At 33.0% G+C, this 27,331-nt stretch overlaps 4 protein-coding genes across 4 annotated transcripts; 1 reads left to right on the forward strand and 3 right to left on the reverse strand.

Annotated features, from left to right (window-relative positions):
- The first annotated feature begins 38 nt into the window (after positions 1 to 38).
- LOC140051777 (fibrinogen-like protein A) lies at positions 39 to 2,222 on the forward strand. Its single transcript, XM_072097092.1, has 4 exons — positions 39 to 174; positions 293 to 672; positions 1,118 to 1,388; positions 1,969 to 2,222. Exons 1-4 carry the CDS (start codon positions 105 to 107, stop codon positions 2,220 to 2,222), a joined length of 975 nt encoding a protein of 324 aa, XP_071953193.1. The 5' UTR covers positions 39 to 104.
- A 1,174-nt stretch (positions 2,223 to 3,396) lies between these two features.
- Positions 3,397 to 11,365, reverse strand: LOC140051378 (cytokine receptor-like factor 1). The gene is made up of 8 exons (XM_072096573.1): positions 11,188 to 11,365; positions 8,307 to 8,381; positions 7,512 to 7,790; positions 7,224 to 7,347; positions 6,752 to 6,900; positions 6,359 to 6,513; positions 5,641 to 5,805; positions 3,397 to 5,306 (listed from the first exon to the last, which is right to left on the reverse strand). The coding sequence occupies exons 2-8, from the start codon at positions 8,368 to 8,370 to the stop codon at positions 5,262 to 5,264; spliced, it is 981 nt and encodes a 326-aa protein (XP_071952674.1). The 5' UTR covers positions 8,371 to 8,381; positions 11,188 to 11,365; the 3' UTR covers positions 3,397 to 5,261.
- Positions 11,366 to 15,978: 4,613 nt separating this feature from the next.
- Positions 15,979 to 20,059, reverse strand: LOC140051782 (uncharacterized). Its single transcript, XM_072097096.1, has 8 exons — positions 19,969 to 20,059; positions 19,611 to 19,762; positions 19,126 to 19,276; positions 18,825 to 18,956; positions 18,405 to 18,578; positions 17,818 to 17,889; positions 17,358 to 17,491; positions 15,979 to 17,144 (listed from the first exon to the last, which is right to left on the reverse strand). The coding sequence occupies exons 1-8, from the start codon at positions 20,057 to 20,059 to the stop codon at positions 16,629 to 16,631; spliced, it is 1,422 nt and encodes a 473-aa protein (XP_071953197.1). The 3' UTR covers positions 15,979 to 16,628.
- A 34-nt stretch (positions 20,060 to 20,093) lies between these two features.
- LOC140051784 (cytokine receptor-like factor 1) lies at positions 20,094 to 27,113 on the reverse strand. The gene is made up of 9 exons (XM_072097099.1): positions 27,008 to 27,113; positions 24,428 to 24,511; positions 23,607 to 23,876; positions 22,840 to 22,966; positions 22,189 to 22,385; positions 21,893 to 22,050; positions 21,157 to 21,313; positions 20,600 to 20,638; positions 20,094 to 20,477 (listed from the first exon to the last, which is right to left on the reverse strand). The coding sequence occupies exons 1-9, from the start codon at positions 27,111 to 27,113 to the stop codon at positions 20,347 to 20,349; spliced, it is 1,269 nt and encodes a 422-aa protein (XP_071953200.1). The 3' UTR covers positions 20,094 to 20,346.
- Positions 27,114 to 27,331: the final 218 nt, after the last annotated feature.

Raw genomic sequence — 27,331 nt, forward strand, 5'->3', positions numbered from 1 at the left:
TTATACATTAATATCAGTAATTAAAAAGTGGCCAAAGCATTTTTGTAGTGTCGTCACAGTATAGGCCTAAGGTAGGAGACGAACACAAACTTCATGAATCCACTATGGTATTTGTAATTTGTCTGCTTGTTTTGGTAAACAATTTTGTTATCCAGACATTTCAATGTGATACCGGTAAGTTTGAATATATTGTGATTGGAAATTGAAGAACGGTAATTGATACTGAACAGGTACGGTCGCTAAGGTAAAAATGAGATCGTAATAATGATTATGTTTTTTTTTGGTATTGTAGATGTGGTGGATTGCTATTATAGCACAATGAAAATGTCAAGATTGTTCAATAGCAGCAGTCTATACGGTCGTCATCTACATCAGACACCAGCTAGAAGTTTGATAGAATGTCAACAAATGTGCATGAATCATTATTCTAGTTGTACATACATCGCATATGATAAAACCAAAGGATCATGTGATGTATTTACAACAGAAGGGCCAAATGATGTTTTTCCGTTCGCAAAAGATGTGTTTCTGTATGAACGTGTACTTAATAGCGACTGTACAGATGCTAAGAATCAACCAGGTGCCGTAAGTGGTGTTTATCTAATCCACCAGCCACCGACTAACGCATTTCTTACTTACTGTGACATGAGTACAGATGGTAAAGCTTGGACAGTAAGTTTCGTTCGTATATTGGAAAAAACTGTTTGAAAAATGCGAAGATAATTGTAAATGTCCACCAAATTATTATAGGCAATGTACATGTACTGTATTAATGTCGGTGGACGTTGTCATACAATAGCTCAATTTTTGTAATGAAAATTTAATTTTAATATTTACATTTTACAAACTGAATTGGAAAGACCAGAGTCAACCAGGGTCAACCTTTCTTTCTTTGTCTTTCTTTCTTCATGTTTCTCTATTTCGTACTTCTTCTTTTAGTTCCGAATATGTATTTTTATAACATAATATTTCTCAACACATTGTGGTACAAAATATTATAAAAGACGGTTTAAGAGATACTATAGGCCTAGGGTTGATTTGTCTATTATTTATATTTTTCAGAAAAACATATTTTATAAGAATTGAATTGATTATATACATTTATAATACTCTATAGGTATTCCAACGGCGAATAAGTGGAACTATTGATTTTAACCAGAATTGGGAAGCATTTGCTTTGGGTTTTGGCGATATTTGCGGTGAATTTTGGATGGGGAATGAGAACATTTATAGAATGACGTCATCCGATTCGTATGAATTACGTATTGATATGATTGATACAGAGGGGTCTAAACAGTATGCCGTTTTTAACCAATTTCGGATTGGAAGTGAATCAGACAAATATAGAATTCATTTGGGAAAGTTCATACGAAGCCGCTCCAGTTTTGGTGAGGCTTTTTATGTTGTACTGAATGTAAATTGATTGATTTAGATTGTTAACATGTTATCAGAGAACGGTCTAATGTCATAAAACCAATTCATACAGTTTAATATAACAAGTTATTTTTTAATTGCTTGACCTTAAAAGGTCTAAAATCCGAGCGCCGTCGATATGACATAGTGTGTACAACAATTCAAAAAGAAAGCTGAGTTTTGTTGATGAGGATGATGATGACTAACTGAAATAACTGATTAACAATTTGTTTTTGTCATAAAACAAACAATGAATGTTTTCGTCGTTCAATAAAGAATGATAATATTTTCATTGTTCAAAGATACAACTTTGTTTTGATTTGTTTTTAATTAATTTGTACTACTTAGTTTTGTTATTTTTGTATTTTATAATAATGATGGAGTAAGAGCAGTTTTCTGTTTGGGCTTATGCCTATTACTTACTCCTGGCAAGATGAAATGTAAATCGTACTTTTAAGAACTTTTGCCGAATAAATATTATTATTATTAACTGATTCACCTAATGTAATTTCTTCCATTTTTCACTATAAATAATTACTTGTATTTATTTTTAAGATCATCGAGATGCAACTGGATTTTCATTGACTACTAATAAACCCAATTCATTCACCACCACTGACCGAGACAATGATAGAAGTCAACGAGATATTAACTGTGCTAATACACAGGGTGGCGGTTGGTGGTATAGCCAATGCGCCTATGTTAATCTTAATGGAGATTTTAAATCTCATTTTTATTGGAAAACGCCTAAGCCTAACAAAGATATGCATTTAACATTTTCAGAAATGAAAATGCGAAGAATAGCTTGAACGATGGTATATTGGCAGATTTCAAAAACTGTTCTACTCAGAAAAACCGAGTCGTTGTTTTTTTCAAACTCAAAAAATATCAAATAATATTTTTTGAAACTGTTTAGGCGTATGTTTATATTAATAGTATTTTGCATTTTTTTGTGCACATGGAAAAATGTATTTTTGTGTTCATTGAGAATTTAAGAACCCAAGTAGTTTTTTAGATAACGTTTATACAACTTGTATAATTATGATAATAAATAAATATAGTAAAACAATATTTATGAAACCAGTACGTTTTAGGAATGATCACTTTTTTACACGACGCACTATTTTGTGCGGAACCAAACATGCACTCTGACTGCACTATCGTCATCAATTGGTTTATTTTCTTAGAAAATATTATTATTTAAAATTGTAAACCTTCCTTATAAGCATGTAAACAAATTGTTTGTAATTAATTAGTTTTGGTTTTCTTTTTAAAATGTTTCACTTCTGATCTGATCATCAAAAACAGTTCAATTAAGTTAGTAAGTTCTATAAGCATCGCTATTTAAGGTAATATTATTACCAAATAAGTAAGACTGGATCTTGGAAGTTTTGCCAATTTGTACTTATAAGGAAGGATTGGTAAAAAAATATTATTGTTATTATTGTAATTTTGGTAACATCATCATTATTATACTATAATAGTCATAGCCATATTTGGAAGAGATGAAAACAATATACGATTGAATTTAAAACAAGGTGTATCCAAATTATTAATTCGTCATCGTCAAAGCAAACTCTGATCAAAGCGTGGCTACTTTAAGAGTATTCTGAAACCATCTCCTGTCTTCTGTCATCCTAAATTATTAATTCGTCATCGTCAAAGCAAACTCTGATCAAAGCGTGGCTACTTTAAGAGTATTCTGAAACCATCTCCTGTCTTCTGTCATCCTAAATTATTAATTCGTCATCGTCAAAGCAAACTCTGATCAAAGCGTGGCTTCTTTAAGAGTATTCTGAAACCATCTCCTTTCTTCTGTCATCCTAAATTATTAATTAAGTAGGCTAAAACAAAATTATACATTAAATAACAGCCAGGTGTAAACAAAATAATGCAGTAACTTTTGTATACACATTAATCACGTGACGATGACACATTGAAATAAAATTGTAAACTTTCAAAGATTGCAAGATCAAAATTGACTTTAATAAAAACATGCATATAAAAATGTACATAACTATAATAAAATCGCTCTGTACTGTATCTAGATTTCTCCAGTATCATATAAATATTCGGTAATATTCGGTAATATTCGGTAATACAGTATTGCCTAGTTCATAGACCACCTGACCTCACATGATACAACCACCTGATAATGCTGTATTACCAAATATTCTTGTGATACTGGACAAATGTCGTATGTGGAGATACAGCACAGATAATCAGGTAATCAAATACAGTAACAAATGTGTTCTATCTATAGAATTGATTATAAATTATTCTATCTGTAAGGTCCTCCTCCTCAATACTTAAGTTTCCACAAACGTAACTCAAGCTCTTTCTCAATTCGCATCCCATCAAACGTATCCATGTATAATGAAATTTAGCTTCACAATAATATATACATAGCGAGGTAAAAAGCATCGTATTCAATAAGACAAATTACAATAAAAAAACAATATTCTATCTGTAAGGTCCTCCTTCCCCATTACTTAAGTTTCCACAAACATAACTCAAGCTCTTTCCCAAATCGTATCCCATCAAACGTATCCATGTATATTGAATTTAGCTTCACAGTAATATATACATAGTGAGGTAAAAAGCATCGTATTCAATAAGACAAATTACAATAAAAAAAACAATATTCTATCTGTAAAGTCCTCCTTCCCCATTACTTAAGTTTCCACAAACATAACTCAAGCTCTTTCTCAATTCGCACCCCATCAAACGTATCCATGTATATTGAAATTTAGCTTCACAGTAATATATACATAGCGAGGTAAAAAGCATCGTATTCAATAAGACAAATTACAATAAAAAAACAATATTCTATCTGTAAGGTCCTCCTACCCCATTACTTAAGTTTTCACAAACATAACTGATGCCACATGCTCTTTCCGAAATTGTATCCCATCAAACGTATCCATGAATATTGAAATTTAGCTTCACAATAATAATTATATACATAGGGAGATAACAAACCTCGTATTCATTAAGACAAATTTGCGTATATTACGTTGCGTCGCTAGTGGGAACCACGCTTTAGAGACGCAACACAAAGACGTAACGCAATGTAAGTTAGTTGACCAATGAAAAGCGATGGATTATTCAGGCTAACCCTTGTCATTGGTCAACACGATCGCGTTGCGTTTACGTCCTTGCGTTACTTCCTAGTGGTAACCAAGCTTTACAATAAAAAAACATTACATAATTGATTTTAATAAGCAAGTTCTATACAATTTTGTAAGCTTTACAATATTTATTTCCACAATGTTGTGCTTAATCACAACAGTTGGAATTAAATACATCACTTTTCAGTAGTCAGCGTCCTAGTGGAAACCAAGCTTAAAGATGTATGTCCCCAAAAAACATGCAAGAAAAATGAAGGTTATTTTTTGGTTTTAATAAGGTTGAAAAAAAACCCAGTAAAACTTAATGGTTAAATCTAATCAAAAACCCATTGACTGGCAGACATTTTGACTATTTTTCCTTTACATTTTTTTACAAGATTTTTGGGTAAATAATTTTTTTTCTATTATGCGACATTAAAATGGCATATTCAACAGAATTGGTTTAAGAATTATTTTTTCAGGTGAACAATACATCTTTAAGGTAAAAATATTATAATTATAATGCAGTATTCCTTTATTACGTAAATTAGGCAAAATATTGATAATTATTTATTTATATGTTCTAAATTGAAAACAAGTAATAACAATTATTACCACTAAATCTGAATGAAATGCATTTCTAATTGGTCTAGCGGAAGAAGAAGAATGATTAGTTATCCATTGATGATATTTTTCGATATAGCTTACAGTGTACGTAGAAAGTATCACAAGCAATGTTTAAATCCCATCTATGGTGTAGGATGGGGTCGACGGGTGGCCACACTAAAAAAGTAATAACATTTTGTTTTCAACATGTAATAGACGTATACCAACTATTAACGTCACGTCACCATACGTTAACCATGGTCTTACCGAATGTTTCGGTTCGAGTAATCATTAATTGGGATGCACGGTAACCCACTCTTCCTACCCTACTATACAGTAACATCAATAATACAGGATTTCTGTACACTGTACTGTACATCTAAAAAGACTTTTAATCACTATGGGATAGGAAATAGATGTTACTGTGTTTACATTTTAAGATCTACTATTCATTTTAAAGTGCGTCTGCTGGCGTCATTGATATTGGATCAAACCATCTGAATAAAATTACCTTGTTTTTATTATTATTTCTGCCTGTTTCAGCTTGGTATGTTGGTCCCCAATCACTCCACGACTTATTGTGAAATCGTGCGCGCGCTTGTATCTTGTACCAAGTGTAGGGCGCAAGTTTACCAATTTTAATTTGATCACAATGCCGATTGTTATCAGCTGAATCCTGAAAAAAAAAATGTATTTGATAAGTATAGGCTACAAAACAACAATAGTACAATTTCGATTTAGAACTGTATTGACTTACGTAGGCCTGTAAACTTTTTACTACGTCATCCGACTCTGAGTCATCATCTAGCTCTATAAACTCGATTTCGTCAAAGCATATGTGCACCAAACAGGTGCAACTTCTCTGTGAGAACGCAATCTAATTTCGTTACCTGGACCTATAATCGACCAAATTAGGTCCAACGAGCCAAACGTCTTTTAACGTCCAATGTCATAAGTCCTAAGTCCCTAATTCAGATACTTTACACTCAGCTCTGCATTCTCTGCACGACAATACATCAATACAAATTATCTCTCTAACTATAACACTATATACAGACAACATAGAACGTATCTGAATGGTATAAACCATACCAGGGCTGTTAATTTGTCTATAAAAATGTCGAAAGATACATTTCATTGGCATGCAGATCATATATTCTAACTGCAAAAGTAAATGGATGTATAACGTGCGGTGATGGACCGTAGCCAACGACTAACCAAATTCTTACCTCTGTCCAATTGTCATCAGTATCATTCTTGCAGTAACGGATTTGGTAACGTAAGCTGGACTTTTCAGTAATATCTGGTTGTAGTTCAACCTTAATCTCCAAGTATCGTTTTCTTTCCTTTACCTTCTTAATACTAGGCGATAGAGGTATGGCAGCTAAAGCAAACAATAACATGTTGAATGGGGTTTTTGTTTGTTTGTATATCCACAAATTAATATCTATTATACACATATATAAATTGATTATTCCATAAAACACATACATAGAAGTTATTGGAACAACAAGCAGTGGGATACTCTATAAAATGCCAATAACATATTTGACTTAAACCTTCTTCCACAAAAAAAAACAAAAAAAAACAGTGTCTTTATAACCAGTAAAAATCCTTCTTACCCATGCTAGGATCAAAATAAATTTCGGTTGAGACACTGCCAAGATAATTGGTAACATTTACTCTAACACGATGGCCAATTCTACTGCCGTCTTCCCGTGGAACATTACACCTAAATTCACGATCAGGTTCAGGGCAGGTTCTCCAAGAACTTGAGAAAAACAAGAATTATAGAATCCGTTGATTAAGTGTATACATGTTACTAGGCCTATTACAAAATGCATAAATATGCAGCTTTTGCAATGTTTAAAATGAGTGTGTCAATGCAAGTAAGTTTTGAGATAAACTGCGGTGTATTTCAGGGCTAAATGAAGATACACTTACACATGCCTGGGTACTGAATGAACTGATTGTCAAAATTGTTTGATTGTCAAAAAGCAAAAATAGTTCGAGAAAATAATGTTTTTGATAAACTCCTTATGATTCGTTGTTTCTTATTAATAACATCTACATAACGTTAAACACTGTACTTACGATTGATATTCATATTCGAATGTGTATGTATCTCTTAAATTTGTGTTCTCGATCTCTGACCACTCACACCAGTAATCATTAGTGTTTGTTGAAAAACAGTTGAGTGTTGGCTTAGTTGGTGCCACTGTAAATAAGTAATGTATCTATAACTTAATCTTTTAATGTCATTTACTGCTAGCAAACATAAATGCACCAGATCAAATAACATTGGCAATAATATAATGCAGACGATTAAATGTTCTTCTACTAAATATTTAATCGTTTTCCGAAATTTTAAAGTAAACTTACTTCCTACGTATACATATGTTCCATGCCATGACGACGAATCAGGTAAATAACAATGATATTGATCTTTGTAATTTGCCATCGTTAAGTTCTGTAATCTTAGCATAGCCTCTGAGTCTGATATGATATCTATCTGCGATGGGTCTATTCTATCAGTATCTTTACCAAAACTAGTCGTCCATATGATATCTCTTGAGGTATACGTGGTTGATGCATCTAATGTACAAGTCAGATTTAAATCTGATCCAGCAGCTATGATAGGGTCCATTGGCGTTAAAATGACTAATAAAGTAAAAACAACGCTAAATGAAACTTTAAAAAATTTAAAATAAAACAGTTTTTAACACTTAAAAGATAATAATTATGGCTGAAGTTAGTAAACAAATCGAACCCGCTCTAAATCCTAGTGAAAAAAGTAGGCCTACATAACTCGATTGAAAATCCTTCATTTAGTCGTTCAAAGAGAAAAATTTGAAACAATATCGTATAGTTAAAGTAGAATCTTACTTTACGCGGAAAATCTGTCAAGACGGTTGATTCTAAAATACCTAATGCATTGTGTCCACCGCCTTATGGTCAAGTATAATAATAATATTATGGGTACGTCCGCTCATTCGTCATCCGAAATTAGAAGTTTTCCATAAAGAGATTACACAACTATTGAAATTTCAAGCTAACCGACAAGATGAACACGTTTTAAGCTCTGTCTACACTATCAAACTTTATGTGACAAAACATATTTGGGCAGATCACTACCATATTTGGGCACATCACACCTTTTTTTATCATGTATTTTACCTGAACGAGCATTGGCAAGAATAAACAAGCTTGCAAGTATATAGAATGTATCCAGTGCAGTCATGTTTGTTTGGTCTGTGGAAGAAATAACTATTATCATTAACAAACAAGAAAAAAAAAACACATCTCAATAACAAGAAAAAGGAATCTCACTACCAAATAAAGTGCATACCTCGAACTAAAATATGATTTTACTACATAAAAATCGTCCATTGTGTGTGATTATTGCACTAAAAACTAGTGAATAGGACAGACAGACAAAATGGGCAAAGGTAATAACAAACAAGTTAGAAATCTGTAATAATCTCAATTATTTAATCATATCAATTTATATCAATAAAATAGTTCTGTTAGAAAGCTGAAAGCAGTAATTGGACGTAGAAACTCGTTGCCACTGAGCCCAACATTTTTCGGGCTCTGCGTTCATTCACAGAATCTAAAATGAACTCTAGTTTTACCCTTTTTTTTACCGGGTTGGAATCCGGGATAAAGAGACGAATGTTATTAGATATCAATAACAATTATAAGTACACGGTTAGACTACAAGGTATAAAACATGGTATTCTTCAAATGTTACATTTTACCATTTTTTAGATAACATAATTTTAAAATAAATTAAAATATCAAAATGCAAATTATAATAAGAATAATAATATAATATAAATACTAATTATAATACAAGTTGTAAAACAAAGATAACTAAGAAAGCCACTCCGAGAGTGCATACCTCCACCTCTGTAAAATTCTCCTACATAAGATTTCTCCGGGAAAATATGTGTATATAATTTATATTTGTGTGTCTTAATCTGTTTGTGATTTAGGCTAATTTCACTACAAGCAGGTTTATGCGAGTTTGGTGTAATGGTTATGTAACAAGCCTTTCAATTAACAATAGCTTCAGTTGACTAACAATAGAACAGCAACGCAAAAATCAAACGAGTGAATTTGAAAAGAAATAGGTTTTTTAAACTACTCGCATCAAAAAACGTGCACATTAAATCAAATTATGTATCAATTAAATTAAAATTACAAATCAAAAATTATAACTCTTTGCCTCTTGTACAAAAATGAAGTTTTTTGGACAAGTAGTTCTCGAGAAAATGCAATTACAGTTTACTTGTTACTTTAAGACTGCTCGCCGGCTTTTGAAAAATTCTGTCCTATCTTTTAACACTAGCAGGTCTGAAAGTATACTAAAAAGTGGTCCAGAATTGGGACCGTGGTCCCAAATGGTTCCAAAATGTAATGGAATGGTCCTTGAACACATTTCTATCTGTATATTCATTTTGGTTAATTACTTTTTGAGTAATCCTAACAAACAAACTAGCCTTCGCGCATAGCGCGATACTTGGCCAAATCAAAATTGGCCTCCTGACCATGACACGATTTTCACCAAAAGTGTGTGTCTTAATGCTGTGTTGATTTATTCACTACAATCATGTGTATACGAGTTTGGTGTAAAGGTTATGTTCAACTAACAATAGCTTCAGTCGACTAACAATAGAACAGCAACGCGACAAACACACGGGTGAATTTGAAAAGAATTAGGTTTTTTAAACTATTCGCATAAAAAAACCTGTATATTAAATCAACTTATGTTTTAAAATTACAAATCACAAATTATAACTCTTGCCTCTTGTACAAAAAATGAAGTTTTTTGGAGAAATAGTTCTCGAGAAAATGCAATTTTAGTTTACTTGTTAATTTAAGACTGCTCACCGGCTTTTGATAATTCTCTCCTATCTTTTAACACTAGCAGGTCTGAAAATAATTTTTTAAAGTGGTCCAGAATTGGGACCGTGGTCCAGATTTTAACCAAAATTAGGCAGTGTCGTCCTTGCACCAGGTGACATGTATGGTAGTAATTTGAATCAAAACTGTGAGCGCTAGAGTGATGATAAACAAACAAACACACACAAACCAAACAGATCAACATACTTGGCCAATTTTCAATTTGGCCAAGTAACTAGCCCTCGCGCATAGCGCGATACTTGGCCAAATCAAAATTGACCTCCTGACCATGACACGATTTTCACTAAAAGTGTGTGTCTTAATGCTGTGTTGATTTATTCACTACAATCATGTGTATACGAGTTTAGTGTAAAGGTTATGTAACCAGTCTTTCAACTAACAATAGCTTCAGTCGACTAACAATAGAACAGCAACGTGAAAAACTCACGGGTGAATTTGAAAAGAAACTATTCGCATCAAAAAACCTGTATATTAAATCTAATTAAGTTTTAAAATTACAAATCACAAATTGTACCTCTTGCCTCTTGTACAAAAATGAAGTTTTTTGGACAAGTAGTTCTCGAGAAAATGCAATTTAAGTTTACTTGTTACTCTAAGACTGCTCACCGGCTTGTGAAAATTCTTTCCTATCTTTTTAACACTAGCAGATCTGACAATAATTCAAAAAGTGGTCCAGAATTGGGACTGTGGTCCGGATTTTAACCATTTGGTCAGTGTCGTCCTTGCACCAGCCGACATGTATGGCAGTAATTTGGAGTCATTCGAATCAAAATTGTGAGCGCTAGAGTGATGACAAACAAACAAACAAACACGCAAACACACAAACACAAACCAAACAGATCAACATACTTGGCCAATTTTCAATTTGGCCAAGTAACAAACACACAAATCAAACAGATCAACATACTTGGCCAATTTTCAATTTGGCCAAGTAACAAACAAACAACAAACTTGGCGGAGGTAAATAACACCAGACAAATTCAAACTAGTTAGGTCTATCAACTATACCTAAAATGTAGGCCTTATGTAAGAATAAATGTAGGATAAAAAAAAAGGTTAAAGCTCTAGAATAATTATAGAATATTCAAATAAAAATGATAATATTTGAAAAAATATCATATTTACTTACTTTTAACCAGTGATGAAGGTAGTAAATATACAAATGTCTTAAACTGACGACAGATCGAACTTAAACACCAGTACGCACTGCTAACAGTTAACGATATCTCTACTGTATGATTAATGTAATAATTTTATTGAAACTACTGATTGACAATACTCTTCTGTCGACTCTGCTCTCCCCCTTTTATCTTATCTTGTATCTATGATTCTGTGTACGTGGGACAAATAATCAAGATACAGTATTATACTTCCGGTACAGTTTTTCTTTGAAACTACTTTATTACAATAATAAGTAAATAAAACAGAAATATTGGTAAATGTATATGGCCTTGTTTTTAGTACATATTTAGACATGTTTAACAAAGACTTTGAAGACAGGAACCGGAATAAGCGGCAAGATGCGTAAAATAAAGATATAAGTGTTATATTAAATGTAATTTAGTGTTTCTAAGTTATTGTATTGATCATCCGATTTAATTTAGCTGTGTATGAGAAAAAAAACAACAACTTTGTAATCAGGCATCCAATGTACAAGCTTTCTTTTTCTTTTTCTGGAATCCAAGTTAGCATCCGTTTGCATTTACCAAATGACCGTTCTGGAATTTGCCTGGCATAATTTTTGTAAAACCTTTGGCCACACTGATGATAACCACAAATAAATTATTTGGACTATTCATCATAACTTCAGCTCTTTAACATTCAGAAATGTATTTTTTTTCTTTCGTTTATGGGTCTTGCGTGACAAGAAATCTCTTCTTGCAAGATCCTCTATTAATGGTGTTTTTGTATTGTCTCATAAATTACCACTTTTTTTATTGTATTGCTGTTACCATTGATAGAAACTAATAAATGTTTGAACTGTAATTTCAATTAACTTAGCTTTACATGCTTTATTGGTTTTGATAACAATGCTTTAGGAATGCTTGCACGTGCTTCTCTACCTTGCTGCTGTATTGTTGTTCGATCAGTACAGCCCATGCTAACAGTCAGTAACCAGGCCTATTAATAGTCAATGTAAGCGGCAAAACAAGCCACTGGTAGAACGTCTTTAATGACAATTCTGTTATTTAGGAAGTCAGACCTTATGGTAAGCTTGCTTGTTATACTTTTGAATAGATATTAAAGTACGATTTTTTATACCTATGCTCTATAAATTTGTGATTGAAGACGATGTTATTTATTTTGCTTTCGGCCTCACAGTAAATCAGTCTGAAACAAAGAAATCAAGGAATAGAGGATCGCAATTGGAATGCTCGGACACAATTATAACATTATGTTTGAATAAAAAATGAATTTGGGACACATCAATTACAGATATATTGTCTCTCAAAAACATGAAAAATAAAGAATAATATAATCAGACCTGAATAGATTATTTTGTAGTTTTAATAAAGTCAATCACTTCCTTAGAAAAAAAATAGTGTTTTCCTTTAAAATGACAGAATAAATGGTAAAATTCCAACAAAAACCCATTGGCTGGCAGCCAATTTTTTTCTTAAGATGACAGTTTGTTAGGTAAATAAATTGTTTTCAATCCAATTGTTGGTCAAAGTGGATGACTATTAGATGACATAAAATGGCATATAAAAAAAAATTATATTGTCATACATCTTTAAAGATAAAAATGGATCAATCAATCAATCAATAATAATTTATTTCTCAAATAAAAACAAAATCAGTTAACATTTTCTAAAACAATAAACAAAAAATGAGAAAAAAGGTACTTCACTGGAAGCTAAGCTTTAAAATGTGGGGTCCGGGCAACATATTTAAGGATAATTTCCTCTGTCAAAAAAATATGCAATAAGTCTTAATCACAGAATATGTGACACCAAAGTGGTCTAGAAATCGGTGGGCAATACACACATCAGAATATTACTGTTTACTCCACAACCGTGTATACATGTATCCATTCTAACGATATGTTAATGACATTTTATCACATTAAAAGCACTTTTTGTTGTTCAATAGCCAACATTAGTATGAGTGTCACTTATAAAACATTTAGTTCATTGTTGTGATCAACGTTAATTTTTGTTTCAAAATGTTATAAGTGTAAGGCAAAACTTTAGTTTGTAAATTCATAAAAACTCAAGTGTTTGGCTAGAAAGTCTTGCTAACAATTGTACTACAGAAAACTAGTTTCTAAAGCTAGTATAGGCCCTACACTTAGCAAACTTTAGCACACTCACAGTTTACAAAAACAAAATTTGATATTTACTAAAGTGTCCATATTTATATGCTTTAGTGGATAATCAGTGATGGTGGAAAACAAAAAAAAGACACAAAATTGGAGAAGCAACTCATTTATTGAAATAGAATGTACTACTGTAAATTATAGATAGTCATATTAATGAAAGATTGAAACAATCTCAGAAAAGACAAAACAAAAAAAGTACTTTCAGTGAAATAATCAATAATAATAATAATGTTATTAGGCCTATACTGTTAGTCAGTAAAGTACTGTAAAGCCTGTTTTCCTGTCGACGTTATTCGACGCAATTGTCGTTGATCGTTAACAGTTGAAATGATAACGATAGTGAGTACCTTTTCTTGTAAATCGTTAACATTCTAATGTTTACGTAGAAGATTGCCGGTTTTTGTTAACGATAGCATCGAATAACGTCGACAGGAAAACAGGCTTAATAATACCAGAATTATATAAAAATATTTCTGATAATTAAACTGAAACGGAAATTTAACAAAAAGGTCATTATACGTAAACTGACGGTTAACAACCTACATAAAACAACCGACGGTATACGGATGTAGGAAATGAAGAAATACAATATTGTACTACTCTAATATTACATGTCAACTTTTTCAAATAATTTAAATTCCAAATAACTAAAATATGACATTTAAAATCTAAGTAAGCAGCAAAATTATAAAACATTTTGTTTTGCTAATAGTTAAATGGTTATGGTTAAAGCTATATGATGTTTTGTGAGAAATTACATAGAAAGGCTGAGCTAGGCTCTATAATTGTTTTGTAATATTTCATTGAAAATATATAATATAAATATTTGAGAATTTGCCAGTACAGTATATAATATTTAGGCCTAATCCAGCATGGTATATCGGTGAGAGGTATATTATGCTGCACGATTGACTTAGTTTTTTCCTGTTAATTGTACTGTATAATGGTTGTACGTGCGTATAATCAGGAGGTTGTCATTGAGGTTTTTCTGTTGTCTTCGATTTCTTGGAGCTAAATAATTGTGTGTACAAATGAAACCAACATGTTTTCCAACGAGTTCAAGATGACAAAGGGAAAATTAAAAAAAATATCAGAATGTATTCACTCATTCATCAATTTTAATTACAAAGTGGTACATATTTAGTTGCAAAATCAAAGAACAATTACTTAACTATAATCACTTAATTCACATTTACCAAAAATACAAGGCAACCATATTATTATTTACAAAATGATTATTATAAGGTGTAATTTTGCGATACATTATTTTTCTTTTATATCATTACTCTCTTAGTTTTGAGAGAGTATTGATATTTAATGGTTACGTTACCTTTATCTATTTTTTATTATGTACTGTATGTGTTGAAATAAAATAAATTTTAAAAAAAATTAATAAATAAAAAAATTCACTCATTCATCTTTTGATTTCGGAATACAATGATTACATGATACATAACATGAAAACATAACTAAAGAATAATTAGTGCTGGGAATTTTAAAATAATAGGCCTAAAGATTGTGAAATACTGTAAATGTTATTTGAGGAAGAATAATGCCAACATTACAGTAATTTGATGATAAAAAAAAGATAAAAAGTTAATAGAAAAAAACAATATCAGAATGTATTTTTTCAAGTTATTACTTACGTTTTACCAATGAATGACAAATTAGTGTATCGGGAAAAAAGGAAGAATTGTGTAACTGAAAACAATGTTAGATAGCGGCAGATTCTGGAATAAAAGTATGTTTTTAAAAGTTTTAATCTTACTAATCTTGCCTGCATAAGTTCCTATTTCAGAAAAAAGAAAAGTTATATATATGAAAATGGCTGTAGAAATATTTTGTTTATATTGTACAAGCGTACTAAAATGGTAAATGTATAAATAGAAATGGGCGTCAAAAGGGAAAATAGATAAAAATGTCTTCCAAAAATTACTTAATTATATTAACCGTCCATTTTTAATCGTTTTTACATTAGCATATATATAGATATATATATATTAACATATATATATAAACACAAGAGGCAAAGAACATTAATTCTAAACCGCCCGGTGATATACTGAAATTTAATTAATTAATTTGAAACGATAAAGATGAGGAAATCTGTGAGAATGAGAAAAAGTCGCCCCAACCGAGACTCGAACTCGGACCGCCTGCTTGATATGCAGATGTCCTAACCATTAGACCACTGGGGCTTTCATGGTATTGTTTGAACATTCTCGGCGTGGTACGGCGGAACAGCACTAGTCCTCAGTTGTACGCACGCGCAACAGAGATCAAATTGATACGCCCTCATCTTTCAGTATTTTTATTCACGAGGCGGGATCTCCGAAGAGATACTTTTATATATATAAACACAAGAGGCAAACAGAGATCAAATTGGTACGCCCTCATCTTTCAGTATTTAGCATATATATATATATATATATATATATATATATATATATATATACATTAGCATATATACAGAATACAGACATTTATTGGTCCAAAAATAAATTCGTTTTGTTGACAAGCTCAAACAATTATAAATATAAAAAGTCATGCATACAAAAATACAAGTGTGATAAAAAAAATCTTATAAAAATACGAATAAACATCGAACATAGACAAAATATATTTAGTAGTATTTAGCATTGCTTGTACGGTATCAGTAGAAATAAATATTATGTATTGTTAAATATGTATACTCTGAATAAACTTGGAAAGCTTAACCTATTTGTGTTGTGTGTAAATTAGCAGTATTAAATACAGTTAAAAAAAATTAAATTTTCAATAGCGTTTTTGCAATCTGCGTTTAAACATTATTTTTAGATTATTTTTTCATTGGCCTATGAATCGTTTCTGCAATTTGATGTATTTTTCTGTAATTGTTATGTCTTAATTTTATTATGCCAAGAAAATGAATTTCCATTTTCAGTGAACCAATAAAATTTCTTGAATCTTGAATCTTATATGCACACCAACTACACCACTAAATTGCAATTCAACAAGTGTTTATTCTATTTCTCATTGACCCATCAATTAAATAGCCTCCAAAATTCGAATACTTAGTTGCCAAACTGTATATTATAGTACGGTACTTTGTAAAAAGCGGAATTTCTTTTTCAAGATAGTTCCGCTGAAGTCACCACTCAGAAGAAGAAGACAAGAAGAATGACAACTATTAACAAACAAGTTATCTATCACGCGAAGCACAGTTGCATATCTAAATGTATATTATTCAATAATGCTCATGTATTCGACTACGCCTCTGAATTTTGATGCATTATTCTGAAATCATCTAACGCTATATAGCCAGTAGATAGATGTTCAATAGCATGAGGCGGATCTGGATCCTCATCACCATTTTCTGATCCAGTTGAATCTGTTTTAGTGGCACAACTAAAGTCGGTTTCTTCATTTGAAACAGTTGTGTATACATACGTGCAGTCATTAAAAGGCGGTTGGATTGAGTTTGTGGTGGTTTCAGAGATGGGCATCATGTGTGTATACTCTTCTTCCAATTCACTACTTTCGTATGGATAACATACCTCACCTCCCACCAAGTTGCCTTCATAATTCATGTGAAAAAATTCCAGTCCTGTATTTGTCTTGCCGGTTTTTAATGGAGCTCTTTCTTCCCTCTGTTTACCTTGTTCTTGCAAATAAGATGCATCCTCATCAACATTATCTTCATTGAACTCATCCGGTCTTTTTGTAAGAAGGTCATCAAAGGTTTCTTTTTCAATTGGATGTGGCGATACACTTGGATACATTGTCTAAGTAAAACCATAGAAATTAGAAAGAAGCATGGTAAAACCAACATGAAATAAGTTTGAACCAACAATTTAGATGGATTTATTCGTTATTGAAAAAATAGATGGCATTCCAAGGAACATTCTAGAAAAGGTATTTTTGGAAGAATGCATAATGACTTGTAGCTTGTAAGATCTAGTAGTCTCCACCACTATAAAGCATAGCGCGGTACTTACAATAATTGGTATTCTTGGTTCTGGCCATGATCTAAAGTATTTGATATGATATTCCTTTTTATAGATATACACAACCACAAATAATGCCAGTATTATAATACTTGGTGCCAAGATAATCACAGGTATTCTTGAAGCTAGAAATAAAAAGATACAAGTTATATTAATATTTTGATAGTTGGCAATGAGAATTAAAGATGCATCATCGTTATGAATCGTCTCTTTATATGAATCACTAACAATTTTGATTTTCATGTAAATTAATAAAATTGTACAACACAATAAAGTTAACTAATTGATGATTGTCTGCTGGAAATTAGGCCTACTATAAGAATTTACAGCGACATATAAAAATATCTATTGAAATATGACCTGTACATTTGTTTTAATAATACTGTACCAACAAATAGGCCTATCCCAATTCAAACTTTTCTGTAATTGTAATTCTCAAGCATATCATTACGTTTAGTGCGTGTAGTATTTTCGCCCGTAACTCCTATGCCTGTGACATGGTCAATGTCTGGAGAACTAGGAACTGAAGGATAAAACGGGAATAAATAAGTTTAAAATCAATGGTTTGAGTTATGAATAATACACTGTTATGATTACCGATAAATGAATTTCTTATGCCTTCTGACCAAGGTCCAGAGTTCAATTCTAACCTAGTGCTGTTTCAATTTCACTCATTAAGCCACAAATTAGGCTGCATTGTTTATCCAGTATTATCTTCTGTTGCATGTTTTGGGAAAACAAGAAACACAATCTTGTTGATATTAGTTATTATTATACACCATAACAACTAAATGAAAATGTTTGTTATGTGTTCAATTCGTTACATGGTGTGCATTATGTAAATCTTAAAACTGTATCCACTATATAATATTGAAGTACTAATGTTTATCCTAATCCAATCAATTAAATTAACTATTATACATTGAATATAATACTTATTTATGACATAAATAATGTCGATATTAATTATGTTCAGGACTTGATAATTACTTATTACGTATTGCAGGATGCTACTGATAATTAATAATTGAAACTTACCTTCCTGCTGACTGGTTGAGTGCACAATCTTAAGACTACTGGCACCTTCCCCTACCTTAGTACTGGCTGTCATCCACACCACATATTGCGTAAAGGCTTCCATTCCTTGAAGTCTATAAGTGATTTTACCTAAAAATTGTATTGATCGTTTAACTATATCAGAGCCGGACGTATCTATCAGCAACAAAAACAGATTATTAACATTAATACAGTAGGCCTAAATACAATATCTTTTTAAAAACCTTTTCATGTTATTATGTACAGTATCTAAATTATTCTCTTCTGCGTTATGGTTTATTTTGTCTATATTGTTTTTATCTCAATTTATTGACTTTATTCAGATAGGATTTCCAACAAAGACCATTCTCATTTATTGCTACTTTTATTATTCTTTCTACCAAAATGTATTAAAATACTTACTTTTTTGGTAGTAAATATGGTAGTTAGTAATCACACCATTTGGTTTCTCTGGTGGTTGACATGAAATGAATAATACAGTTGCATTTGTTTTTTCGGATTGTACTAAGAGTATTACAGGACCGGTTCCAGGAACTATAAATAAAACAACGAATAAACAGATTATATGCAGGTTTTCCTTATAGTCTCCTACATCATTTTTCTTATTTTCCTCAGTTTTTATTTTGTTTAGTTTTCACCTTATATTTTGTCTTGGTATGCACATGCTAGATTATTCGATAAGCCTAACCAACTGTACACATACCACCTTCCAGTGTTTGAGTTGATGTAGTTGGTCCCCAATCACTCCACTCATTATTTAAAAATCTTGAACGTGCTTGTAAGTTATATTCTGTGTAGTAATCCAGACCAATAATCTTCACCGTATCATAATGATAATTATAATCATTTGAATCCTAAAAATACGACCATAAATTTCAGTTGCAATATTTTCTCGGTGGTTTCTTCAATATAGATTTGTAACCCTTTTTAAAATTAGTGTCAGAAATAAAAGGGTATGTATACGGTGCACAGTAACCTTTGAATCTGTAAAATGAGGTCTGTCGTCCACTAGAGATTATGGTAGCTTCATCTGACACTGCTAACAAAAAATACTCTGATACGCTCTACAAAACATTTGTTTTACTTTAGTTTGACCTAATAGTTTTTTTCTTCAAAACATGCCGAAATAGAATCATCAAACATATATATATATATTTATTTACTTTCAAATTTACATAAAATTCATACCATGGTCCAGTTGTTTGGTGAACTCCTGAGGCAATAGCGAACTTGATAACGGTAGTACTCGTCATTTGACATAATATCGTATTGTAGATTAAAACTAACTACCAATGAAGTACTGCTTGTTTCTACATTAATATCAGGCGGGTGAGGAATAGCTGAAATAATGGCGTTAAAAAGTTGTTTTTATTTATTCATTATTTTATATAAGTTAATTATATATAAACGCGCATGTGGAACAGTCCTACCTCTATAGAAAAAAAATAGAGAAAACTTTCAATACTCAATTGCAATTTTCAAAATATAGCCTATTGTAAAATAATATTTATTTCCTGAAAAAATGATAGCAGAAATCACATCTTACTTTCCTTTTTAGGAGAAAAAGACATTTGAGTCGTGGCATTTCCAAGATCGTTTTTAACAGTTATCCTCACACCGTGTTCTGTTGTATTCATAATATTCCCATAGCAATCATGAGATGGAACTCTACACTTGAACGTACCGATAGGCATAGGACATATTTTCCATTCACTTGTTAAAAAATCAAAGCATTATATATAATTAGTATTGCAGCACAGTATTCAATGTATAGGCCTACTTCTCTTCACATATTTCTGTAACACAAAACTGTTATAGTAAAACAATGGTATTCTATAAGTAACCAGTCAAGAAGGTATAATATATCATAGTTTCTTTATAATAATGTGTCCACCCCATTTGTGGGATGTGTAAACAATACTTCTTACCCTTGTTTATGTTCATATTCAAATATATAAGTTTCTACTAGATTTGTATCTTCGACCTTTGACCACACACATACATAGTTGACAGCATCGGTTGACGAACATGTAAGTATTGGCTTAGTTGGTGCCACTATAAATAGATGTATTGTAATGTAAACATTTTATACTGTTATGGTTGTTTATAGTTATCGTTATTTTATATAAGATCTTCTTTTTCCCGCCACACTAATAATAATTAAAACGTAAACTTACCTATGTGCAGCTCTGTTCCATCCGTACTATTTCTTGAATCTGGCAAACGACAATGGTATTTATTATTATTATTAGCACCCGTTAAGTTCTGTAATGTTACCATAGCCACTGAATCTGATTAGGAGTGAGTGAGTGGCCGAGCGGTTAAGACAGTGGAACCGTAATTACGTAGCCATAACATCGGCAGGGGTTCGAGACTCACTCACTCCATGGTTCTGGTGGTCGAACGAGTCTTCTCGGATAAGGACTATAAACCGTAGGTCCAATGTACACATCTAGCTCGTGTGCACTTTAAAGAACCTAGTACATCTTTCGAGACGAGTAGGGGGTTACCCCGGTGTATTAGTACATCACAGCCACTGACCAACTGGGAGACCAGTCTTTGACTGAAGAGTTTGCCCAGTATAAATATAGATTTCAATCAATATGTATTTCTGATTTGTTTACTTTAGTGGAATGGGCGGAATTTTTTAAAATTTGTAAACTGATGTCGCAATTACTAGGATTCCTCTACAAAGGATTTCAATCATGAATTCATGATGTTAGAATTCACTTACCGTTTACGATATTTTCCCGTATTTGACCTTGATACGTTGGTCCCCAGTCACTCCACTCTCTATATTTAAATTGTGAACGTGCTTGTAGGTTGTACTGAGTGTAGGGCTCAAGTTTACTAATAGTAATTGTATCATAATATCGATAGTCATCTGAATCCTGAAAAGTATATATGTAGATTGTACAGCGTAAAACAATTATTGTAGATGGAAAAAATAATGTTAACCATCTTCGTATTATTGTGTGCTGGTATTTTTCATCATCGACATCCATTATACAGTGTATACGATCGGAGGAATCGTTAAACCTAAATTCGTTTTAGTCGTCTATAAATAATTATATAACTCAACTTAATTAGTAAACGTAAATTTATATATAAATGCAAGCAGTTAAGACAGTTAAACCGTAATTACGTACGGTAACCATAACATCAGCAAGGGTTCAAATCTCACTCGCTCCTGTTCTGGTGGTAGAACAAGTCTTCTCAGATAAGGACTATAAACCGTAGGTACAGTGTACGCATCTGGCTATTATTATTATATCGATATGCTGCTGATGATGCTGATGCTGCTGCTGCTGATGATGATGATGCTAATTCAGCTGCTACTGCTGATGCTGCTGATGCTGTTGGTGATGCTAATACAGCTGCTGCTGCTGCTGCTGATGATGATGATATATGGTACTTAGATGTTAAAATCTAAGATGAATGACAACCATAGCTTATACAATTTCACTTACCTCTGTCCAATTGTCATCTGTATGATTCTTGCAGTAACGAATTTGGTAACGCAAAGTGTTTTTATAGTGAGTAATATCTGGTTGTAATTCAACGTTAATTTCCAATGATCTTTTTTTCCGTTCTACCTTCTTAATTCTTGGTGGAAATGGGATGGCAGCTAAAAAAACAATAACATTTAGCATGTTTGTTTTTATTGTTGCTGTTGTGGTTGTTGTTGGTTCCCCTACAGGCATACCGTACATATTTCATTAAACTGAAATGTAAATTATATTATTAATAATAAACTTTTTCTTACCCATGTCAGGATTAAAAGAACGTTGGGTTGAAACATTACCAAGATAATTGGTAACCGTTACCCTGATGCGATGGTTAGTTCCTGGGTTAAAATAATTTCCATCATCGTCTTGAAGCGGAACATTACACTTAAATTGACCTACATATTCAGGGCAGGTTCGCCAAGGACTTCCGTTTAAAAAAATTAGAGAATCTGGTCTTTAACATGTTTGTTTGAAATACACATGGTACAATCATAATTAATTAATGATTTATCACAACAAAATGTATATAATTATTACTGACAACAATTTTAACAAGTCTTCTTCGCATCTGTTACACTGCAGTACAAAGTTACAATTACTTTGTTGTCAAGGAATGTCTTAATTAAGTTGTTATAAGCAGTTAGTACTGCTAAAACATAATAAAAACTTGGTAATATTTGTACATGCTTTTACTTTACTGTGCCATTTTGCAATTTCAATACTGTCGTACTCACAATAGCAAGCAAGCGCAGAAATATAACAAAGGAGATACAGGCCGGTGAATAACTTTTCTGGCTGTTTGACTTTATCGTTTTGATTTAGCTTTTCGCTCGTATCTCCATCGAGATCCTGCCACTGATACCCACAGCACTTTCAGTAATTTGTCTTCGAAATTAAACACTACTTACGTTTCATACTTGTATTCAAATATATATGTATCTCTTAAATTTGTGAACTCAATCTTTGACCACTCACACCAATAATCAACAATATTTGTTGAAAAACAGTTGAGTGTTGGTTTCGTAGTTGGCGCCACTGTAAATGAAATGTTATAATGGATACTGATACTGGTTTGATATTTTTGATCCAGGAGATATGACTAGACAATGAGATTGTATAATATTTGGATAAAAGAAAAATCAAAAAATTTGTTAAGCTTTGTCTGGACTTGGTTCTCACTAGAGATGCAAGGCATAGACGTAGACAAGCGATTCGACCAATGACAAGCAACAGTTCGAATAATCCATCGCTTGTGATTGTTTAAATCACTTACGTTGCACATACGTTATTCCGTTGCGTCTGTCTAGTGAGAACCAAGCTGAATGAATGTTAGTGCAATGACGTAGTGCTTGTAGTGATTTGACCAAGCACAAGCAATGGATTATCCAATTTTACAACTCCCTGTCCAAACTGCCTCTTGCGTTGCATCTACATCATTGCTTTGCTTGTGTAATGGGAAAGAAAGACAGAGTCGTTTTGAATAGAAAATAGTATAGGCCTAAGCACTAAACATCCCGTCTTCCATTTTGTGTAATGAACCAAGTTTTATTACAGCTTGGTAATCATAGTCATGACTATCTCATCACATGGAGAGGTCAGAATTAAATAAATTTTGTATTGATAAATTGCTTCTCTAAACACTTGATCTTATTCCTGAATTTTAAAATAAACTTACTTCCAATATGTAAAGTTGTTGCGTGCCATAATGAATTTGGTAAATAACAATAATATTTATAATTTGCCATCGTTAAGTTCTGCAACCTTAGCATAGACACTTTGTCTGATAATATATCTATCTCCGATGGGTCTATTCTGTCGGTATCTGGTTGGAAACTAGTCGTCCATGTGATATTTCTGGATTTATACGTAGCCGATATATTTAATGTACAACTAATATTTAAATCTGACCCAGCATGTAAGATGGGATTCAACGGTGCTATAGTATCTAAAAATCAAAGATAAATTGTTAAATCAAATGGTGTATATTGTGATCAAAGCTGTAAAAAAAATACTAGCTACTATAGTTGGGTTTTCATCCAATTTTAGGAGGAAAATTATATAAATAATTAATTTTATTCTAATTTATCTGTCATTTTTAAAAAAAAATTGGAAGATTTCTATTAGGACCTAGACAACTGTGATAGATTCGGAAGTACGCATACCAGTTGATGACTGAATGGTCCTTGTAAGAATAGGATTTGAGTATTTACCTGTTATATAGGTTAATAGTATAGAATATGAGATCAAGGAGAGAGAGATGGGTGGGAGAAGGGAACATCTGATCTTTAAATATTCATGCATCATGGGCTACATGATGACCGCAATTGTACTGTATTGTGAAAGTTTTAAACTACATTTGAAATCACTCTGGTAATAATGAAAGCAGTTATAAGTAGGGGACAAGACAAAACATTTTTTATGCAAAGAAGACATATTACAATAAGGATAGATCAAAAACCACCAAGGAGGTGGTGCATTACCATCACGCAAACTTACTTATCTGCTTTTTCATAACTTCTGTTTTTCCAATAGAATTAAACACAACGACACTAATATAAAACTGTTCAAACATTGACATTTCTGTAGGAAAATAAAATAAACGTTAACAAAAGTTTGTGTAAAAGCAGTTTGATAAGCAATATATATAAGAAGAAAACGAGAAAACAAACATTGCAAACACGGGTACGTGTGTACCTGAATTCAATTCAACACGGGTACGTGTGTACCTGAATTCAATTCACACGGGTACGTGTGTACCTGAATTCAATTCAACACGGGTACGTGTGTACCTGAATTCAATTCAACACGGGTACGTGTGTACCTGAATTCAATTCAACACGGGTACGTGTGTACCTGAATTCAATTCAACACGGGTACGTGTGTACCTGAATTCAATTCAACACGGGTACGTGTGTACCTGAATTCAATTCAACACGGGTACGTGTGTACCTGAATTCAATTCAACACGGGTACGTGTGTACCTGAATTCAATTCAACACGGGTACGTGTGTACCTGAATTCAATTCAACACGGGTACGTGTGTACCTGAATTCAATTCAACACGGGTACGTGTGTACCTGAATTCAATTCAACACGGGTACGTGTGTACCTGAATTCAATTCAACACGGGTACGTGTGTACCTGAATTCAATTCAACACGGGTACGTGTGTACCTGAATTCAATTCAACACGGGTACGTGTGTACCTGAATTCAATTCAACACGGGTACGTGTGTACCTGAATTCAATTCAACACGGGTACGTGTGTACCTGAATTCAATTCAACACGGGTACGTGTGTACCTGAATTCAATTCAACACGGGTACGTGTGTACCTGAATTCAATTCAACACGGGTACGTGTGTACCTGAATTCAATTCAACACGGGTACGTGTGTACCTGAATTCAATTCAACACGGGTACGTGTGTACCTGAATTCAATTCAACACGGGTACGTGTGTACCTGAATTCAATTCAACACGGGTACGTGTGTACCTGAATTCAATTCAACACGGGTACGTGTGTACCTGAATTCAATTCAACACGGGTACGTGTGTACCTGAATTCAATTCAACACGGGTACGTGTGTACCTGAATTCAATTCAACACGGGTACGTGTGTACCTGAATTCAATTCAACACGGGTACGTGTGTACCTGAATTCAATTCAACACGGGTACGTGTGTACCTGAATTCAATTCAACACGGGTACGTGTGTACCTGAATTCAATTCAACACGGGTACGTGTGTACCTGAATTCAATTCAACACGGGTACGTGTGTACCTGAATTCAATTCAACACGGGTACGTGTGTACCTGAATTCAATTCAACACGGGTACGTGTGTACCTGAATTCAATTCAACACGGGTACGTGTGTACCTGAATTCAATTCAACACGGGTACGTGTGTACCTGAATTCAATTCAACACGGGTACGTGTGTACCTGAATTCAATTCAACACGGGTACGTGTGTACCTGAATTCAATTCAACACGGGTACGTGTGTACCTGAATTCAATTCAACACGGGTACGTGTGTACCTGAATTCAATTCAACACGGGTACGTGTGTACCTGAATTCAATTCAACACGGGTACGTGTGTACCTGAATTCAATTCAACACGGGTACGTGTGTACCTGAATTCAATTCAACACGGGTACGTGTGTACCTGAATTCAATTCACACGGGTACGTGTGTACCTGAATTCAATTCACACGGGTACGTGTGTACCTGAATTCAATTCAACACGGGTACGTGTGTACCTGAATTCAATTCAACACGGGTACGTGTGTACCTGAATTCAATTCAACACGGGTACGTGTGTACCTGAATTCAATTCAACACGGGTACGTGTGTACCTGAATTCAATTCAACACGGGTACGTGTGTACCTGAATTCAATTCAACACGGGTACGTGTGTACCTGAATTCAATTCACACGGGTACGTGTGTACCTGAATTCAATTCACACGGGTACGTGTGTACCTGAATTCAATTCAACACGGGTACGTGTGTACCTGAATTCAATTCAACACGGGTACGTGTGTACCTGAATTCAATTCAACACGGGTACGTGTGTACCTGAATTCAATTCAACACGGGTACGTGTGTACCTGAATTCAATTCAACACGGGTACGTGTGTACCTGAATTCAATTCAACACGGGTACGTGTGTACCTGAATTCACACGGGTACGTGTGTACCTGAATTCAATTCAACACGGGTACGTGTGTACCTGAATTCAATTCACACGGGTACGTGTGTACCTGAATTCAATTCAACACGGGTACGTGTGTACCTGAATTCAATTCAACACGGGTACGTGTGTACCTGAATTCAATTCAACACGGGTACGTGTGTACCTGAATTCAATTCAACACGGGTACGTGTGTACCTGAATTCAATTCAACACGGGTACGTGTGTACCTGAATTCAATTCACACGGGTACGTCATATGTTTTCTGAATTCAATTCTCAAACCGTTCAAATTGACCTATAAGTCTGCCATCTTGAGTGCCAAATTACCCAATTAAAGGGCATTTAGGCATTTTCGATAAGGCATTTGAAAGCATGTACTTACCTCTAATGATCATCTTATCAGATGAAACATTATATTGTTCACTAATTGTTTGAGAATCATTTTTCCACAGAGTTACTTGGTAACCTTGAAGTTTACCTTTCAGCATATCTTTTGAAAATTTCTAATAAAAATAAAAGTGTAAAAAAGTGTAATGAACATTTATTGTTATATCTATATATAAATTTACGTAAGGGCAAAATTCGGTAAATCGCGCGTTATTTCTAGAATGTTTACTCGATGGTATATAAAGTTGGTTAGAATCTCGGTACTGATTTTAACCACCAGATGTAACCCTGTTTACTAATTAAATTGAGTTAGATAATT

This window comes from Antedon mediterranea, chromosome 6 (genome assembly GCF_964355755.1).
Source record: "Antedon mediterranea chromosome 6, ecAntMedi1.1, whole genome shotgun sequence".
NCBI classification, from domain to species: domain Eukaryota; kingdom Metazoa; phylum Echinodermata; class Crinoidea; order Comatulida; family Antedonidae; genus Antedon; species Antedon mediterranea.

Bases quoted from the DNA above. Each gene is read 5' to 3' on its own strand.
- LOC140051777 (XM_072097092.1), top strand. From the start codon at position 105: ATGGTATTTGTAATTTGTCTGCTTGTTTTGGTAAACAATTTTGTTATC. The intron at 673-1,117 runs GTAAGTTTCGTT...AATACTCTATAG, and splicing joins CAGATGGTAAAGCTTGGACA to GTATTCCAACGGCGAATAAG. The intron at 1,389-1,968 runs GTGAGGCTTTTT...TTTATTTTTAAG, and splicing joins ACGAAGCCGCTCCAGTTTTG to ATCATCGAGATGCAACTGGA.
- LOC140051378 (XM_072096573.1), bottom strand. From the start codon at position 8,370: ATGACTGCACTGGATACATTCTATATACTTGCAAGCTTGTTTATTCTT. The intron at 6,901-7,223 runs GTAAGTACAGTG...GTTTTTCTCAAG, and splicing joins TTCGAATATGAATATCAATC to TTCTTGGAGAACCTGCCCTG. The intron at 6,514-6,751 runs GTAAGAAGGATT...TGTTTGCTTTAG, and splicing joins TTATTTTGATCCTAGCATGG to CTGCCATACCTCTATCGCCT.
- LOC140051782 (XM_072097096.1), bottom strand. From the start codon at position 20,059: ATGAATACAACAGAACACGGTGTGAGGATAACTGTTAAAAACGATCTT. The intron at 19,277-19,610 runs GTATGAATTTTA...TCGTATTTTTAG, and splicing joins CACCAAACAACTGGACCATG to GATTCAAATGATTATAATTA. The intron at 18,957-19,125 runs GTATGTGTACAG...TTTTATTTATAG, and splicing joins AACTCAAACACTGGAAGGTG to TTCCTGGAACCGGTCCTGTA.
- LOC140051784 (XM_072097099.1), bottom strand. From the start codon at position 27,113: ATGCTGAAAGGTAAACTTCAAGGTTACCAAGTAACTCTGTGGAAAAAT. The intron at 21,314-21,892 runs GTAAGTGAAATT...TATACTTTTCAG, and splicing joins CAGATGACAATTGGACAGAG to GATTCAGATGACTATCGATA. The intron at 20,478-20,599 runs GTAAGTTTACGT...ATCTATTTATAG, and splicing joins TGGAACAGAGCTGCACATAG to TGGCACCAACTAAGCCAATA.